The sequence below is a fragment of the Hippocampus comes genome, unplaced genomic scaffold (genome assembly GCF_001891065.2).
Source record: "Hippocampus comes isolate QL1 unplaced genomic scaffold, H_comes_QL1_v1.1 scaffold21, whole genome shotgun sequence".
Lineage (NCBI taxonomy): Eukaryota > Metazoa > Chordata > Actinopteri > Syngnathiformes > Syngnathidae > Hippocampus > Hippocampus comes.
In genome coordinates, this window is record NW_017805745.1 from 1,028,720 (window position 1) to 1,047,311 (window position 18,592).

The window sequence follows — 18,592 nt, forward strand, 5'->3', positions numbered from 1 at the left end:
GACATATTTCATATTTTAAACATGCTGGTCCCCACAAAGGCATACACAAAATTTCCTTAGTCCGTGTGCAATGAGGACTTAAAACGCAGTGTCAGATTTTGAGACAAACTTGAGCAATTCCACTGCATTCCAACACAGACATAGGCTGATTTGAAATGTTAAAGTTGAGCGGCATTCATTAAAACCGAACCTATGTAGCTAAAAACCAAGAACAAGTGATTTCACTCTTTCCTTCCAAAGTGTTTTTCTTCCTCTTTATTTGCAAGGAGACACGCCGCACAAAGGCCCTCTATTCCCTGTCCCCTCACAGTGGACGTTAACACCAGGATGTTAGCTAGCATTGTCACACTCAGTAATAAATTGTGGGGAACATTGATAAACTAATGCAATTACCTGCAGGCCACGGCAGTCAGCTAATTTAAAGATACCGGGTCTGTTCATGGGGTGGGAGGCGCCCAATAGGCCCCAAGGGTGAAAGATGGCGCCTTTATTACATCGGAGAGGTCAGCTTGGTAGCACTGTATTAGGATTGATCTTTTGATCCCTGTCTTAAAAACACACACACACACACACACACATACACACACGCACGCACACACCCACACACACACACACACACACACACACACACACACACACACTGTACACAGGCTACGTGGATGCCGCGAAGGGTTAACGCTGCCAGCCAGGCAGTCTAATTGAGCGCCACACATCTTGCAGCACAAACAGGAACCTTGAGGGTCATAACAAGCCAGCCGTGACTTATTCACATAATAAACCAAGCAGATATCTTAATGAGCCATTGAGCAAGCCAGAGGAGGAGGCGAGCGGGGGCCATTAGACCGCCTGGACCATGGGTACATATTTGTATATCTGCAATTGCCCAATCATTTGCATACGTGGCTTGCTGGAAGACGTGCGAGTGGACCCTCGCATCCTGGGCCCCCACCACACGACGCCAACTACCTTGTCCTCGTTCAAATAGTCATCAAGCACGGAGCTTGTACTGATAGATAACAACTGACACAGTGGAGTTGCTCCCCTCTTTTTTTTGGGAGAATTATTTTGCCACACAAGAGAGGCCAGCTATTTTTCCGTAGTTCTACGACACTGTAAAATACCCCGAATGTAATATGTCCTTTCTCACTTGCTGTACTGTGATGCAACATGACAGTCTAAACCCCGACTGTAGGAATCTAAACGTCGCCTAATGTGCCAAAACTGCGCTCGATGGTCAGCAGAATTTATGTTGTAAATATATAAATCGATAAATATATTTAGCAATAATATAAATACATGTCTTTATTAAACGGTCACATCAACCTCTGAAAATATTAGAATGATCGCCACAGTTTTCGGCATTTTAGGGTGTTTTCCTCTTCATAGAGGCGCTCGCTACAAAGCTGAAGTCACTTGACGAGAGAAGCGCATCGTCCGTAAAATACAAAACACATGACATGTTTTGCAACATTACATCAAACCAAATTTGAAAAATGTGCAGGACTCTCGCATGCAAACATTGACGTATTCATCGCGTATACGCCTGCCTACTGAACCTTATTTTTCAGTTACGCCGTGATTGGCTGTTTATATTTTTAATGGCTTAGGGTTAAGCAACTCAACATTAGTATTTCACAACACAAAAGTAGTTATTATGATCAAATACAAAACTTTTACAATACAATACAAAACAAAAACTTTACTTTCAGAAATCCTAAGCATGGTGCGCGGGTACCGAGAGACATAAAACACAGCCAGCTTTCTTCACCAGCTGGATTGTGTCCGTGGTTGTCCGTAGGCACTTTGTTATATTCTCTGACTGTACAGTAGGTGGCAGTGTTGCTAAAAATACAGTTGATATTTAAATGGCCTGTTAAGAAAATACAATGTTTGGCTACACCCTGGCTTTTTTTTTTTTGCCTCCTGACACCACATACGTGACGCGGTTAGGGATGGACAAAAACCCACTTCCGTCCTTGCTTCATCCATCCCTTTTGAAAAACTTCTCGTGCTCCGTCCTCCGTCCCAGGTACAGAATGCCCATCTCTGCCAGCAACAACACAGATGCCGTTGTCCGTCTGAATGAACGCTTCTCATTACAACTGCGCTTATTGAGTGCTGAGTATAATGGATTTTTTTTTCTTCTCTTTTTTATGTGTGTACATTAAACAGCTAATTACAGTGGCCTCATCACCTTCTGCCTACAACAACCATTTCGCTTACATGGTCAGTCTAGTGACATGTATCCTAAAGTATTGTAGTCACGGTTTCTGGAGGAGTTTATAGTTGACAAATATGCACAAATTCAAGCATTGCCGAACACAAGTCAGGCTACTCTCGTTATCGGACTGCTATCATGCACGCATTCTCTGCAGTGCTCGGTTGCCACTAATCAGATGGTCCTGTGGCCAGAGGTCAAGGGTCGGAATTTAATGTGACCTCTGACAGATAATTAAATTGCCATCTTTAACCTCAGTAACAAGCTGTCACAGAGCATCGGATTGCATGTTGCAAATCACAGAAGCGATCAATGTGAGAGGAAGCGGCCCTGCCGTGCCCTGCAACAGCTGCACAAGCACGTTATCACTAATGAAGTTCTGTACAGTGATCACGCCAGTGTACGGCCTCATCGCACTGACGGCGGCGGCAACCAACACTCTCGACGTGGCACTCACAAGGGACCTGTAGCGGTGAATGCATGATCGAGAACCAGGCAGGGATTGCACTCACAACGGGAATTTCATCTCAAAAGAACAAAAGGGAAAGTCAACTAGGCACAATAACATGGGGCTTCCATGCTTGAGGCGAGAGAAAGTGCGCGTGCAAAATGAAGTCTCGTTTCGAGGCGCGTGTCAGTGATGTCATTGTCACATGACCAAGGCGAAGGGGAAAAACGAAGCCTCGTTAGGGGCGGTTCGTATCGAGCCAAGAATGTCACGTGATCAGATATAACGAGCCTCGCGTTCGCTGATGACGTATCACAAGGATGAAAATGGTTTGAATCTGGCACCAAAGCGTAGCGAGTTGAGGTGTTCAGAGAGAGAGAGAGAGAGAGAGAGAGAGAGAGAGAGAGAGAGCGAGTCATAGATTTTGTCCAGAGAAATATTAAGGAGTGTTGTTTTGCAAGTTATTAATTTTGAGTTAGTTATTAAATTCAGTTAGTTTGTCAGTCAGATAGTGATCCATTCATTCATTTGTAGACCCAGAAAGTAATAATAATAATAATAATAATAATAATAATAATACACTGTAAACATCTGATAGGCAACTTAGTATAGCATCAATTATACTTGTATGTACTGTAGTATCTAACATTCATGGACATGTAATCAGCAAACGCTTGTATCTTTCATCATCATTGTAAACGATCACGAGGCTGGCTGCAAGACGGAGATCGCATGCTAACCGGGCGCTCTTCTGGTGGGACACAATTGTGCCGGAGTTCACCACTCAACACTCGCGTGTGTCCAGGGAGTCGTTCCTCGACATCTGCCATCGTCATGATAAACCCCGCCCCTGACATTGTTGGTGCCAGAATCTGGCCCAACAAATAATTGGGGCCAGTTTAAGCACCAGTTTCAAGCACCAGAGCTGGAGCCAATTTGGGTCGTGGAAAAAGAAAGAACTGGCGCTAACCTGGGCCCTGACCCGGAACTGGCACGAGCACGAGTACAAGCACGGTGGTAAAGGGCCTTCAAAGGCCAACAGGCTAAAATGCAGGTTCTTGGTGGAGGTCAAGTGAACAGAATTTGCGGTCAACAAGCGGAACTATCAGATAATCTGAGGTGGACTGAGAAGCGGGCTTAATCCATCTTGAATTTAACATGCGTGCTGGTGCGTGGCAAGGCCTCCTTCACATGAGTGCAGATGTTGTGCGAGAACAACAATGTGTCCCCAAAGTCACATGATGCTGAATGACGATGCTGATTATGATTTAGGGGCTGCTACTTTTGTTTCAAACCGCGCCTGGCTTTGTGGCCAGGGGCCCTGTGTTGTTTAAAGGGGGAGAAATACTAAATTAATCATGCTTTGGCTCCACTTGCTAGAGAGCGAAATTTGCTTATGGAAGCCCATGATCACATCAAATATTAATGTCTTTACAGAGGCCTGGCATTGTAGCAGTGGGGGCATTTAACTTGAAGGGGGCCGGGGGTGGGGGGGGAGCGGGGGGGGGGGCGGGCAATGAGCAAAACACCTTCTTTATATTCCTTACATGGTTGAATAAAGGGCAAGCGGTTTGTACATACATGTGGACAAGCCAAAATTTGGAGATTCTGATTTGACTGTTTATCAAAACTTGCTCTTGTATTTGACCTTAATTGGTGTGCAAGGATGTTTTTGTGTTGTGAAAAGATGAGAATCAACTGAATCTGAATAAATGCACAGGAAAGTGTGTTATTTTATACACTTGCCTCGATGCTGCATCTCCAGACGAGCGTGTTCTCAAGCCCCCACGGGCTCCCATTAACAAACTTTTTTTTCCTGACAAATCCCAGACCACAAATATTATCCGGCCAAACATTAAACTTTTGATCAGGCCCATTTAGGTGATTTCAGCTGTCACTATGATTTCGAGAGGCCACACACTCACTTATGTAACAACAAATAGCTTCACCTTACGAGTAGCCCTCAACAGAAGGAAAATCTTCAGCATGATCGGCCATATTGTCTGCCCAAAAAATGTTTTGCCAATATTTCACAACCTCTGCAAGGGTAAGGAAACATATGAACACAACTGTAACTTTGCCACATGTGTTGGAATGTGGTGAATTGTGTGAAGCACGAGGCTCCCACGACAAAGAAAACAACGCCAATGCATGCTTGCACTCCTACAGTAGAAGCGAAAAAAGCACGAGAGCTTGTTGGAGCACAAACGAAGCGTGATGTTTTCCTTTGTCTCATACATGCAAAGGTTTGGTGACGCCACAGTAGGTAAATGAGAAGGCGGGAGGGGGGCCTTTAACACCCCCTCACTGAGACGGAGGGATGAGGCGAGCTGCACGAGGCGCTGCTGCGGAAAGCTTAAATGATGAAGAGCCCAAATTGTACACGCGCAAATCTGATTCCTCACAATTATATCGGGAAGCCAGACAGGCGCCGAGGGTGGTCCGGGAACACTTGAAGTGCTCCAGGCTGATTGCTTTACTTGTGCTCTCTTCTCCAAGGCAGAAGAATTGTTGGGAGGCTCTTCTGCGGGGCGTCTCTGTTGGTGCCAGGCCACCTCACACAGACGCCAAGTTTAGCCACACATAACAAAGTTCCTGCTGGATTTGTAAGCAGGAGACCGAGGCGATCGACAAACATAACCTTGTGTCGCGGACATGAAAGCGACTTGCATTGGAAATGTGACGTGGACAACTTTTGTGACGAGTCCTCTTGACATTTCGGAACACAACCTTCGATTTTTGAGTTCAAAATAGCTGTGAGTTAAAGTTGCGCACCTTTATCGATCGGTGGACATATACTGTAGCAAATCGCAGGCTTTTCTTATGAAATCTGATGTTGTTCTTAATTCTTTGTCTTGAATAATGACCAAAATAGTAGGCCAGCCATTATTGCCGAAAGAGGGATTTCATCAACTCTTCATTATGCAACATGTTTCAAGCATTACACGATAAAAGTTGTACAACTTCTTGTTAACACATACATGACATATAACTAATAGCTGATACACAATACTTCCAATTCAGGTTTTCAGAGAGAGTTTTCCCTGAAGGGTCACCAGAGAATTTGAGGGAAGTGTCAGCTAGTGATGGGAAAACGATGCTTCAAAGATGCTTCATGAACCAATACTTGCATTTTTTTGACTCATCTGGAAAACACTGTTGCTTGAAAGACAGGGGTTTAAGAAATGTCAAAGCAGTGTGCTTTCAGCCCCATGTTGAACACAGTGCCATCTCGAGGAGCGAAAAATATACAACGGGTTTATGAAGCAGCTTTAAAGCTTCATTTTCCCATCACCAGTGTGAGCAGCTTAATATGTGCTGAAGGGAGAGTCACTCACTCCTCCACTCTGAAAAGCTGACTTAAAACATAACCTTGTTTTTCTGATGCAATTTATTATTGGCATCCATATTCAAATTCGCTTATCCTCATAAGGGTCGCGGGCATGCTGGAGCCTATATGAGCTGTCTTCGGGGCAATAGACGGGGGTAACCCTGAACATGCAAACTCCACACAAGAAGGCCGGAGCCGGAATTGAGCCCTTGCATCTGGGCACTCTGAGGCGGACGTGCTAACCAGTCGTCCACTGTGTCACACATTGATTATATTTTCCTGGTAAAATAGATTTGAAATTTGACCAAATAAAAGGTACAACTCACACAAGCTTTGATCGCATTGTGCAGAAATTTTTAAAATGGCATATTGTGCAATACTTTCTGGTACCGCAGTTTGTTTTGCACATACCCCTTTATAAGTTTTGTAACCTTTTAATAACGCCCATCTTGTAGGTCGCGGTAAGAGGATGTGTTCTCACAATTTGGATGAGGAAACAAACAGCCACAACTCAAGGAAATTCCTAGGAAAATACATATCTTTAATATACATAGATTCCATATATACAACAATAAGTTTCGACGTTTCTTAATTTCTTCAGCTGGAAAGATCATCTGCAACAAAAATAAACATTTTTAGGATTTGATACACATCTTGATACCATTGAGAATATTGTACATTTGACTGTGGAAATGTGCGAAATATTTTATAGATCCTTACCTTGGACTGGAATCATTGACATATTGCAGGTTACCTGGCTTACACCAATGCAACAACTGCAGGATGGAGGAATTGTTCAGGAAGTTTACTCTTTAGGTGAACAGTTTTGTTGTTTTTTTTTGAAATGGTCAACAACAGCATTTAAATGATAGAGCTTGTCTAACTGCCACCCCTTGTTTTTTCATCTATTTTTTGGCAGTGTTTTCTGACCATTTCAATTCTTTATTAGTTTGTTGTTGTTTTTTTTTAACACAATTCAAAATTAAAGCAAATAACTGAGAAAGTAAGCTTTCGGACAAATTATCTCAACCCAGACATAAGATATTTACAAGTGAACTTTCAACCAGCCAATGTAACACTATTCTGCAAAAGCTTTAGTCTGTCATTTTGTTACACAGTAATACAGGATTTGTTCTCTGTAGGGGATGATTCAGCACACTGTCACATGTCCAGACAAACTAGTTATCCATCTTACAAAAGAAAAAAAAAATCTACATTAAGAGCATTTAAAAAAAAAGTTGCATCTGGAATAATACATCTTAAAAATCAATCCAAGTTGCATGTTTTTTTTCAGCCAGTTACATGTGACGTCAAGCCAAGGTGCCTTGTCAGATTTATAAACAGGCATGAAAATAAATAAATTGCTGGACATCTGGTCATCGTTGCAATCGGGTGTAAAAGAACATCGCAAATAGTCTTCATCTGCGCCAGGAGCGTGGTTCGTTGTCGTCTTCCTCTTCGTCGTCATCCTGCAGCAAGGCGTCATCGCTCAGTGACTCTTCTGGGTACTGGAGAGAAACAAAAAACAAAAACAAGCAAGCTGTGAGCATACAGACGGTAGACACGCATGTTCGAGCAAATGGAATCCAGAACAAGTCAACATGTCGCCATTGTTCTGAACCGGTCCTTATAGAGATGTCAATGAAGAGTCAAGCACTGCATCATCATGGACTGTGTACAGAAAAGTTCTCATCGGAGCAGTCTTGTATAATGACTCCCTCTTGTGTTCTACGCTGGTATTACGACACTTGCACAGACACTTTCGCTCAGGATGATGCGGAATGCAATACGACTCATGTGTCTGCTCATCTGCAAGACAAAGAAAAATGGCACAAACCTCATCCTCCTCTGGCTCAGCCTGGTTCACATCAGCAGCATTCAGTGTCATGACAGGCTTATGCCAGGCCAGGCGTAAATACCGGCTGTTCAACTTGATGCCGTGGAGGGCCGCCTGCAGTTTAACAAAACAAAGCACGCAAGATGAAAACCCATTGGATGAGGGGGAGAGAGAGAGAGGTATCCTGATAAGAATTAGAAGGTGACTCACCTGCTCAGCCTCTGCTCTTGTCCTGTAGGTGATGACTGCAGACAAGCTGCTTTCATCAATCTGGCAATCTTCTATTTCTCCAAATTGCTTCAACATTGTGAACATGGAACATTGGTCACTTCACAATCTGACAGAAACATTGCTCTCTGCGCCACACTATGCACACATTAGTTTTGGGTGTCGCAACTTTTCAGTGATTGTTTCTAGTGCAGTGTTTCCCTAATCTTTGAGCCATGAGACAACTATCTTACAAGAGACACATCTCACATAACACAAACATGCCACAAAAAGCCGTGGTTTATGCGGTGGCGGACTGGATTGCAGTCTACTGGACATCTACTGCATTATTTAGGAAAAAGCAGACTTACAGCAAAATGTGGCAGCAGGTCCACCCGCTCCAGCTCGGTGAAAGCAGAAATCTCCAGAGCTCTGGGTCGATGGTCCACAACTGCGTGGAGCGGAACGCCTCTCCCCCGTCCTCGGGCACCTCTGCCACGGGCCCTTGGAGCGCCACGCCCTCGGGCTGACCCCCCGCGACCTCGGCCCGGAGTCAGCAGTCCCCTTTTAGCAGCCTGGACCAAAAAAAAAAAAAAGGCGCAAACAAAAGGACATTTCGGTGGAATTAGAAGTATGACCTTGTATGTGAATGTCTCATTCAAAATAAGAGCATGTGTGTGGGTTCATGAGTGACACATCCTCTGACAAAATGTGTGAAATAATCACAATTTATTTTAATCGCTTAATTATTGATTATCTGTTGCTGTGTTTTGTTGAATAATTATTGAGCTATTCTGAGACCCCTTATAATTTAATTTGAAGTCCACTGATCATAGTACAAGATGTGATCACGGTATACAAAATGGCCGCCTGTGACAACTGATGACTCTGATTTGGCAATTAGCTAGCAAATGAGTGCACGAAAAGCCAAGCCATTACAATGACAATGGCAGCATCTCGTTTAAAAAAAAAAAAAAAAAAAGCTTAGCAAAACATTGCTTTTTATTTCGATTTTTTCTGCTTGGTTCTGGGTGTTTGGGGCATTCTACGGGATGTGTGAGAATTTTATTTCATGACACCCTGATTGTGGATGGTAGGATGAAGAATGACAGACTCATGTGCGGCCACCACTACTTCTGGCTATGACCCTGCTGCCACGGAACTTGATGTCAAGTTGTGAGATTCAGGTGTACCTCAATCTGTAGCTGGGTGTACTTGATCTTCAACAAAGCAGTGTCCTCCCCGGCTTGAGTCTTCTTGTACAGGTCTAGCTCTGTATCGAGCAGTTCTTTCTGAGCCTGGGGGAAGAAAGAACATTACATTTGATCTTTCACAGAAAGTCAAGGCACAAACAACATCAATTACAATGCAGGACCTGTTATTTAATATTACAGTGCGCCCTCCCCCCAAGCCATCCATTTTCTGAGCCGCCTTATCCTCACGAGGGTCACGGGTGGGCTGGAGTCCGTCCCAGCTGTCTTAGGGCAGTAGGCGAGGGACACCCCGAACCGCTTGCTCGCCCATCATAGGGCACATGTAGACGAACAACCATTCGCGCTCATAATTACATCTAAGGACAGTTTTGGAGTGCCCAATCAACCTGCCATGCATGTTTTTGGAATGTGGGAGGAAACCAGAGTACCCGGAGAAAAACCACACAGGCCCGGGGAGAACATGCAAACTCCAGGAAGGCCAGGGTCGGAACCGAACCCTGCACCTGTGCGCCGTAAAGCCGACGTGCTACCAAGTCCCTTTGCCCAACCGTAGTTGGGAATTCACCAAGATGAAAAATGACATCCACATAAGAAAAAAAAACTGGATACAATCAGAGCTGAATGTGTGTGCTCTGCATTCACAACATATTACTTGGGCCTTGCTCTTGACTGTGTGCAGGAGATTGCTGCTGCTGTTTGGGATGCCTTTGATCTCCTCTTGTAGTTTGGTGATACTCTTGGTTAAGGTGCCCAACGTTTCCATGACCTTGGCTTTATCCTCTGCTTTCATGGTTTTGTTTTTCTCAAGTTTGGAGATCAGGAGCTGTGGACAAAGCACGGGCAGCATGGGAGCATTTCGAAAGCAATGAGCGCAGTCCAACCCTGCATGTGACACCTTCATGGCATTGGCACTCAGGTGGCCAGCTAAATACAATCATGCGAGTGTTTCCAATTTGGATTGTAACAGAAAGTAGAGCGCTCTGAACAGCAGCGTGTTTTGGTCTCTGTCAAATGAAGGGCATGAAAAGAAACACTCTCCTTTGTTATTTTCTTCAGCCTGCTTCAGAACAATCATCCAGAAGATTTTACCTTCTGAGTTTCGATGTGCTTCTCCAGTATTTCCTGCTTTTTCTTCCGAACATCTTGCTGTAGCTTTAGGGCTTCCTGGGAAAGCATTTATGGGACATTAGCAAAAACTGACGCAGTTGAAAATGACAACTGCTTTTCTGTAGATGACCGCAACCGATCATCGGTTAGCATTTTCCACTCGACTTTCAATTTGTTTGCAGTTCCTTAGGAATTTCTACTGCCACACTTTGAGCACCACTTCCCCTCTCACCTGTTTCTTCTTCAGAGAGTCTTCGGTGTTTTTCTGCACAGCTTTCAAGGCTGCAGGGTTGTACACTGTCTTCGAAAGGCCCGCCGAAGTTGAAAACACCTGAAATTGCGTCAACCGTGAACACAAAGACCTTGAAGCAAACTGGAGGGGAACGTCATGATCTAATAGGCTGACACTCGCCTTCTCGACAGGTGCGGCAGGTTTGGCAGAGTAAGCCAAGTGCTCCTTCACTGCCACTTTTGCAGGGTTCTGAAGTGCAGCGAAGGTTACATGTTATTACAAACGCTAGACTTTGACGAGCAGCACTCCCACAAACACCCACCTTAGAAGCTACACTGGAGTTCTGTGAAGGCTCAGAGTTGGCGGGGAGAAAGGGCCCAAGGCGATCTTTGACGGACTGCTTCAACGAAGTCGCGGTGGGCTGCTGAATGTTAGAGATTCAAATAAATGCTTGCCAAAAAAATAAATAAATAAAAAAAAAAGTCTTTGAAGATTCTCCAAATCCCCCTCCTCAAAACTATGCTGACAATTTATTCTACCAGTGATCAAAAAAAAAAAAAAAAAAGAAAGAAGCTTGCGCAAACAAAAGGACATTTCGGTGGAATTAGAAGTATGACCTTGTATGTGAATGTCTCATTCAAAATAAGAGCATGTGTGTGGGTTCATGAGTGACACATCCTCTGACAAAATGTGTGAAATAATCACAATTTATTTTAATCGCTTAATTATTGATTATCTGTTGCTGTGTTTTGTTGAATAATTATTGAGCTATTCTGAGACCCCTTATAATTTAATTTGAAGTCCACTGATCATAGTACAAGATGTGATCACGGTATACAAAATGGCCGCCTGTGACAACTGATGACTCTGATTTGGCAATTAGCTAGCAAATGAGTGCACGAAAAGCCAAGCCATTACAATGACAATGGCAGCATCTCGTTTAAAAAAAAAAAAAAAAAAAAACATTCCCAAACATACACAAAACATTGCTTTTTATTTCGATTTTTTCTGCTTGGTTCTGGGTGTTTGGGGCATTCTACGGGATGTGTGAGAATTTTATTTCATGACACCCTGATTGTGGATGGTAGGATGAAGAATGACAGACTCATGTGCGGCCACCACTACTTCTGGCTATGACCCTGCTGCCACGGAACTTGATGTCAAGTTGTGAGATTCAGGTGTACCTCAATCTGTAGCTGGGTGTACTTGATCTTCAACAAAGCAGTGTCCTCCCCGGCTTGAGTCTTCTTGTACAGGTCTAGCTCTGTATCGAGCAGTTCTTTCTGAGCCTGGGGGAAGAAAGAACATTACATTTGATCTTTCACAGAAAGTCAAGGCACAAACAACATCAATTACAATGCAGGACCTGTTATTTAATATTACAGTGCGCCCTCCCCCCAAGCCATCCATTTTCTGAGCCGCCTTATCCTCACGAGGGTCACGGGTGGGCTGGAGTCCGTCCCAGCTGTCTTAGGGCAGTAGGCGAGGGACACCCCGAACCGCTTGCTCGCCCATCATAGGGCACATGTAGACGAACAACCATTCGCGCTCATAATTACATCTAAGGACAGTTTTGGAGTGCCCAATCAACCTGCCATGCATGTTTTTGGAATGTGGGAGGAAACCAGAGTACCCGGAGAAAAACCACACAGGCCCGGGGAGAACATGCAAACTCCAGGAAGGCCAGGGTCGGAACCGAACCCTGCACCTGTGCGCCGTAAAGCCGACGTGCTACCAAGTCCCTTTGCCCAACCGTAGTTGGGAATTCACCAAGATGAAAAATGACATCCACATAAGAAAAAAAAACTGGATACAATCAGAGCTGAATGTGTGTGCTCTGCATTCACAACATATTACTTGGGCCTTGCTCTTGACTGTGTGCAGGAGATTGCTGCTGCTGTTTGGGATGCCTTTGATCTCCTCTTGTAGTTTGGTGATACTCTTGGTTAAGGTGCCCAACGTTTCCATGACCTTGGCTTTATCCTCTGCTTTCATGGTTTTGTTTTTCTCAAGTTTGGAGATCAGGAGCTGTGGACAAAGCACGGGCAGCATGGGAGCATTTCGAAAGCAATGAGCGCAGTCCAACCCTGCATGTGACACCTTCATGGCATTGGCACTCAGGTGGCCAGCTAAATACAATCATGCGAGTGTTTCCAATTTGGATTGTAACAGAAAGTAGAGCGCTCTGAACAGCAGCGTGTTTTGGTCTCTGTCAAATGAAGGGCATGAAAAGAAACACTCTCCTTTGTTATTTTCTTCAGCCTGCTTCAGAACAATCATCCAGAAGATTTTACCTTCTGAGTTTCGATGTGCTTCTCCAGTATTTCCTGCTTTTTCTTCCGAACATCTTGCTGTAGCTTTAGGGCTTCCTGGGAAAGCATTTATGGGACATTAGCAAAAACTGACGCAGTTGAAAATGACAACTGCTTTTCTGTAGATGACCGCAACCGATCATCGGTTAGCATTTTCCACTCGACTTTCAATTTGTTTGCAGTTCCTTAGGAATTTCTACTGCCACACTTTGAGCACCACTTCCCCTCTCACCTGTTTCTTCTTCAGAGAGTCTTCGGTGTTTTTCTGCACAGCTTTCAAGGCTGCAGGGTTGTACACTGTCTTCGAAAGGCCCGCCGAAGTTGAAAACACCTGAAATTGCGTCAACCGTGAACACAAAGACCTTGAAGCAAACTGGAGGGGAACGTCATGATCTAATAGGCTGACACTCGCCTTCTCGACAGGTGCGGCAGGTTTGGCAGAGTAAGCCAAGTGCTCCTTCACTGCCACTTTTGCAGGGTTCTGAAGTGCAGCGAAGGTTACATGTTATTACAAACGCTAGACTTTGACGAGCAGCACTCCCACAAACACCCACCTTAGAAGCTACACTGGAGTTCTGTGAAGGCTCAGAGTTGGCGGGGAGAAAGGGCCCAAGGCGATCTTTGACGGACTGCTTCAACGAAGTCGCGGTGGGCTGCTGAATGTTAGAGATTCAAATAAATGCTTGCCAAAAAAATAAATAAATAAAAAAAAAAGTCTTTGAAGATTCTCCAAATCCCCCTCCTCAAAACTATGCTGACAATTTATTCTACCAGTGATCAAAAAAAAAAAAAAAAAAGAGATAGAAGTTTACCAAGACTGGCTGTGGTTGCAACTGCTGTACGTGAGGCAGACCCTGCCCGAGTCCATCACTTCCGTTCTCCCGGAACCAGTGAACCCGAATAAAGCGGTTGTTGAGGACGGCCTCTGTGCTTTGTATGGCTCGCTTGGCCTCGTCCGGGGACGCAAACTGGATCAGCGCACCCTCTGGGTCATTTTGATAGGCCACCTTTGAAAACACATAGTTTATTAAAAAACAAAAAACAAAAAAAAAAACATGCTAAGAGTGCAGACTCAAGGACACTTTGAATCATCCTCAAATTATGATTTGATGTATTTTGCATTCCTTATAACTAACAGAATGAACATTCAAAACAAGTCCATTCATATCCAGGTAATTCCAAAAGGTCCACATACTTTCTCTTGCAACCGTAAATATAAATATGCCAGAAACTGTGATCCCATAACAACTGAACAAGATTTCAAACACAACAATGTATCAAATGCCTTCTTAAACTCCATGATGCAAAGATCTAATGGTGTACACGGTAAAGGGAAACAGCATTTGACTGACATTACGGAAATATCCCTGTCAATTTTTGACAGACAAAGTTACATATTAGCCCGTGGACAGAATTGCTTACCTTTGCACCACCAGACAGCGGACGAACAAAAGAAACAAACAAGACGACAGCAGTGAAAAGGTGACCTACCTGCAGGTTGACGATGGTTCCAAACTTGCTGAAATGTTCATTGAGTTTGCTGATGTTGTTGAGTTCGGAGGGAATCTGGCGAACCAGCAGCTTTGTGTTCGGGGAGTTGAAGGGACCTCTTCTGTGGTAGCCCAGATGGTTGGGTTTGATATAGTTAGGTCTGGGGAGGGTAAAAGAATTAATGGTCTACTTTTGTTATTCCAGCCAAGGCAATCCCCCCACTTCTTCATGTGTCACCTGTCAAACCAAGGTTTCTTGTGGAGAATGCCTCCATCATGCAAAGCGGCTGGTCTCTTCCTCAGGCCAGAATCCATCACAATTCTCATACTGTTGTTTGGAACCTTGTCTGGGGAAGGACAAAACCTGACTTGACTCATGCGGCTAGAGAAGAGTTGACCATTACACAGTCGCGCGGAGATACGGAACATGTATGGAGAAGTGATTGTATCGCATGTATTCTAAATGATTGACAACCCGAGGTGACTGAATATATGAAGTACTTCAATGGTCCCAAATGAAACTTTGCCATTGGATGAGGCCTACCTTTCGGTGGCTGGTCCACATCCCCCATTGTGAGGCCAATCAGGTTGGGCCTCTGGGCATTGACCCGGTGGCGGTACATTGGCCTGGAGCTACTAGTTATACTGGGAGCCTCAGGGTTGTACACATCACTCTCATACGTGTCTGGCGCATAGAGTACAACAAGCAACATTGATGTCCATAGGTTACCGGCGCATTCAACAAAGAGTGGACAAGAAGAGTCGCACAACTACCAATACATACCTGAGGGGAAAAGTGGTGTCGGCATTTGGGGCACTGAAGGGCGCATGCCAGAGGTGACAATCGTGGGAACAGCACTCGTTATGGAATTTGGAGGAGCATCCATTCCAGATGGTTGAAGTGGTGGAAGAGGCGGCGGCGGTCCTTAACGGGCAGGAAAAAAAAAACAACAACAAAAAAAAAAAAAATCTGTAAATACCTACTACAGGCATAACTCATTCTTTTCCATACAGGTTGTTATCGACTGTCAGTCGAGTTAAAGCACAACGGCATTCAAGTGTGACCACTGCGCATCGGCCGTTGTAACCCTTTTACACAATGCTGAAAATTTCGCTCAAACTTCGAGTGCCTCTTCTCAAGAGAAACGATCTCAATTCTTACCTGCAACTGGCGGAAGGCTTGGCGGCAGGGTGCCTGGCGGGGGTACGGGAGGCCCCAGATTCACAGGTGAGGGGTTCATCAGCGGCGGAGGTGGGAGGCCCGGAGGCGGAGGGCCGTCCACACCTGGGATGGGTGGCGGTTGGAAGGGCAGCATACTGGGCAGACCCACATCCTCCACTACAACCGGGTCACTTCCATGGTCGAAAGGGCACATGTCTCCTCTCATGCAGAAGCCTTTCTCTGAAGGAGGAGACATGACATCATTACCGAAATCACGTCGACCTGGGTGAAGTGACCGCAAAATGTTCAGACTGCCCACTTTTCTGTTTTGCTCACCGTCATAGTCGCGGCACCGTTTCCTCGGCTGAGGAGGGGGCCCCCTGAAAGGGCCGCGATCCACTGGCCGCTCTGGGTGGAAGTCTGACCAGCTCTCAGTTGTGTTGTTGCTGTGATGATGAGTGGGCGCAATGACCGTGATGGTGCTGCTCAGTGTTGGCACGGGGAACTGGGAAGTGGTTGCGGTGGACGCCAGAACAGCCGGGCTGTAACCCTCGGCACCTTCCAGCCTGTCCGCTCGATCGTGATCATACTTCAACTTCCCAGGATCCCGTTCTGAAAACCAAGAGTGTGACAAGAATTGCAGTTCACACGGTTACATGAATGAAACCCAAGCCGATCATTTGACAGCCGACTGCTTGATATTTGACATTCTTGATAAGTGTTGCCGGTTTGTCTGGAGTCTGTCTATTCAAAAACAATCGCTAAATTGCAAACTGCTGGATATGTGAAATTAATACGTGTTGCCATGTCTTTCTTCCTATTCAGGGCAGACTAATGCCTATATTGAATGCCTTTTCACATACGTACAGCACATTTGACAATAAAGTTGTATTCAATTCAATTCTTTTTCTATAGCACCACGAGTCACCCTGAAAGTGGGATTCCCCCATCTGTGGTCCTTTCTCAAAGTTTCATCTTTTCCTCCCCCATATGTTTTTTTTTTGTTATTCCTTGCCGTCCTTGAGTGTTTACCTCAAGGGGATGTTGTTCATATTTGTCAAATGTGGGCCTATAAAACCTGATGAGACTCTTCTGATTACAGGCTATATAAATTGATTTGACTGGACTTGATGTTCAGTAATTGCCTGCACTCTCAACAATCAATGTCTTACCTCTACTCCTGCTTCTTGAGCGAGTTCTGCTGTGAGTGGGACTCCCGCTTCGGGCTCGATCCCGCTCCCGATCTCGATCTCTGTCCCGATCTCTCTCCCTGTCCCTGTCTCGGTCACGGTCTCGAGTGCGATCCTTGCTCCAACTCCGGCTGCGGCTACGACTGTAACTACGACTGCGACCCCTCCTCCGATTGTAGCGATCACGGTAAGAGTCCCTTCTGGGTGGGTTGCGGTCATAATCCCTCTTCCTGGAACGGTCCTCTCTTTTACGATCATCAACTCTCCTAAAGTTTTTGATAACAACATTATATATATATGTATGACAGGCAGTTCAAGATTATACCAAGCACTGCATGCATAATAGACAATTGGCGCACGCACCTGCCGTCTCTACTGTAGCGGGAACTTGTTGGAGGGCTGTTATTCACTCGTCGAGAGAACTTTTTGTCACGTTCTTCTTCTCGGTTTGCCTGAATAACAAAAACTATGCATGTTAGCCCAAAATTGCAGCTGTACTTGAAAAAAGTAATCATTTTGCAAACAGTTCGCTAAGGAGAGACATGCTAAATAAGGTATCACTATTATGTGTAACTGGCTGTTCCTTCATTTCATCTGGTACAATTAGGAACACATTATACATTTTCATGATTTAAAAACAAGTGACCTCATCTTTTTTCTGCTCATCTTTCTCAACTTTGACAAAGGCGGGTTGAGGTTCCATCTGAGGCAGATAGCTTTTGTTGTCTATAGCTTCAAACAGCTTGTCCACAAATTGCTGGGTCTCTGGAAGAGAATTTTAATCAACAACAAGAAATTAATCAATAGAAAACATCATGACGTTGTTACTGCAAGATCGATAGGTACCTTTCTGGAGAAACACGTCCAACTGGTCAATACACAAGGCTTTCAATTCTTTTTCAGTTTTGTCTTTCTTCACCAGGGCAACAACATACTTGGCGAGCGCCGAGGGGTCTGCATCGCAGCTACAATAGTAGAACAAACACAACTCTTAAATCGAAGCAGATCCTCGGGGGTAATAATAAACATTTTAAGAAATGAATATGCTTTAAATGCCACCCATACGTCGCTGCTTTGTAAGCGTTCGCTTGTGCGGCAAAATCTCATTCAGACCGAGTTAAACCAGAGTGTCAACTGAGTTGTGGCTAACAGCTAACATTTGTACCTACATGGGCTCGAGCGTGTCAGACAGCCATGTTTTCAAAGCATCCAGATTTTCAATTATCATTTTAGATCCAGCCGGAAATTGTTTTCGTCACAACTGACCAGACTGATTAGACGCTTTGAGGGATAGTGAACATTTGCTGAAATAAGAAAGTACCACTTTAGTCTTCAGTTTAAGCTAAGATGCTAAACGCGCCGTTAGCTTAACTCAGCAGCAACAATGCTGGCTGACTTAGCCGAAGTCCCAGGCCGCAAAACGTGCTATCGGATGCCCGTAACGTGATTGTTACGGATTCGCGACTCGGGTGCGCCTATATGTCAACCGTTTCCACTAACTCAACTCTAGACTAGAATTAAAATTAACCAGTTAAAAAAACGCAGGTCACTCGCACGCTGAACGTATCACTTTATTTACGCCCCTCGGTAGCTAACGTGCCTGTCCGAATATTTACTTCCGCTCTTGATCTCGTTAGCAGCTATCGCGAGACGAGCGTTGACTCAAGAACACGTTTCCTTTGGATGATTTGACCACCGTGGCTATGCCGGTGTCGATTGAACATTGGGAAAAAAAATAATAAAAGGAGTTGTGTGTCATGGAGGGAAAAAAATAATATGAAAGGAGCAGTCATTAAGTGTGTCATGAAAAAAATAAACAAAATAAAAAGAGCTGTGTGTCACCA

At 44.7% G+C, this 18,592-nt stretch overlaps 1 protein-coding gene across 2 annotated transcripts; it reads right to left on the bottom strand.

The window, feature by feature from the left end:
- Positions 1-6,829: 6,829 nt before the first annotated feature.
- Positions 6,830-18,391, bottom strand: rbm26 (RNA binding motif protein 26). 2 transcript variants are annotated; one of them, XM_019884624.1, is made up of 22 exons: positions 17,918-18,391; positions 17,595-17,713; positions 17,395-17,513; positions 17,112-17,200; positions 16,731-17,014; positions 15,895-16,170; positions 15,559-15,798; positions 15,181-15,321; positions 14,941-15,081; positions 14,635-14,743; positions 14,398-14,557; positions 13,719-13,913; positions 13,461-13,559; positions 13,319-13,387; positions 13,139-13,237; positions 12,889-12,963; positions 12,452-12,622; positions 11,779-11,883; positions 8,413-8,616; positions 8,045-8,131; positions 7,835-7,948; positions 6,830-7,505 (listed from the first exon to the last, which is right to left on the bottom strand). In XM_019884624.1, exons 1-22 carry the CDS (start codon positions 17,974-17,976, stop codon positions 7,416-7,418), a joined length of 3,045 nt encoding a protein of 1,014 aa, XP_019740183.1. In that variant the 5' UTR covers positions 17,977-18,391; the 3' UTR covers positions 6,830-7,415. The 2 variants fall into 2 exon arrangements, with proteins under 2 accessions (XP_019740183.1, XP_019740182.1); XM_019884623.1 differs by having other exon boundaries at positions 13,461-13,562.
- Positions 18,392-18,592: the final 201 nt, after the last annotated feature.

Excerpts from the sequence above, each read along its gene's own strand:
- rbm26 (XM_019884623.1), bottom strand. The coding sequence starts at position 17,976 with ATGATAATTGAAAATCTGGATGCTTTGAAAACATGGCTGTCTGACACG. Across the intron at positions 14,744-14,940 it reads TGTGGACCAGCCACCGAAAG|ACAAGGTTCCAAACAACAGT; the intron begins GTAGGCCTCATC and ends GTCCTTCCCCAG. Across the intron at positions 13,914-14,397 it reads GAACCATCGTCAACCTGCAG|GTGGCCTATCAAAATGACCC; the intron begins GTAGGTCACCTT and ends GTGTTTTCAAAG.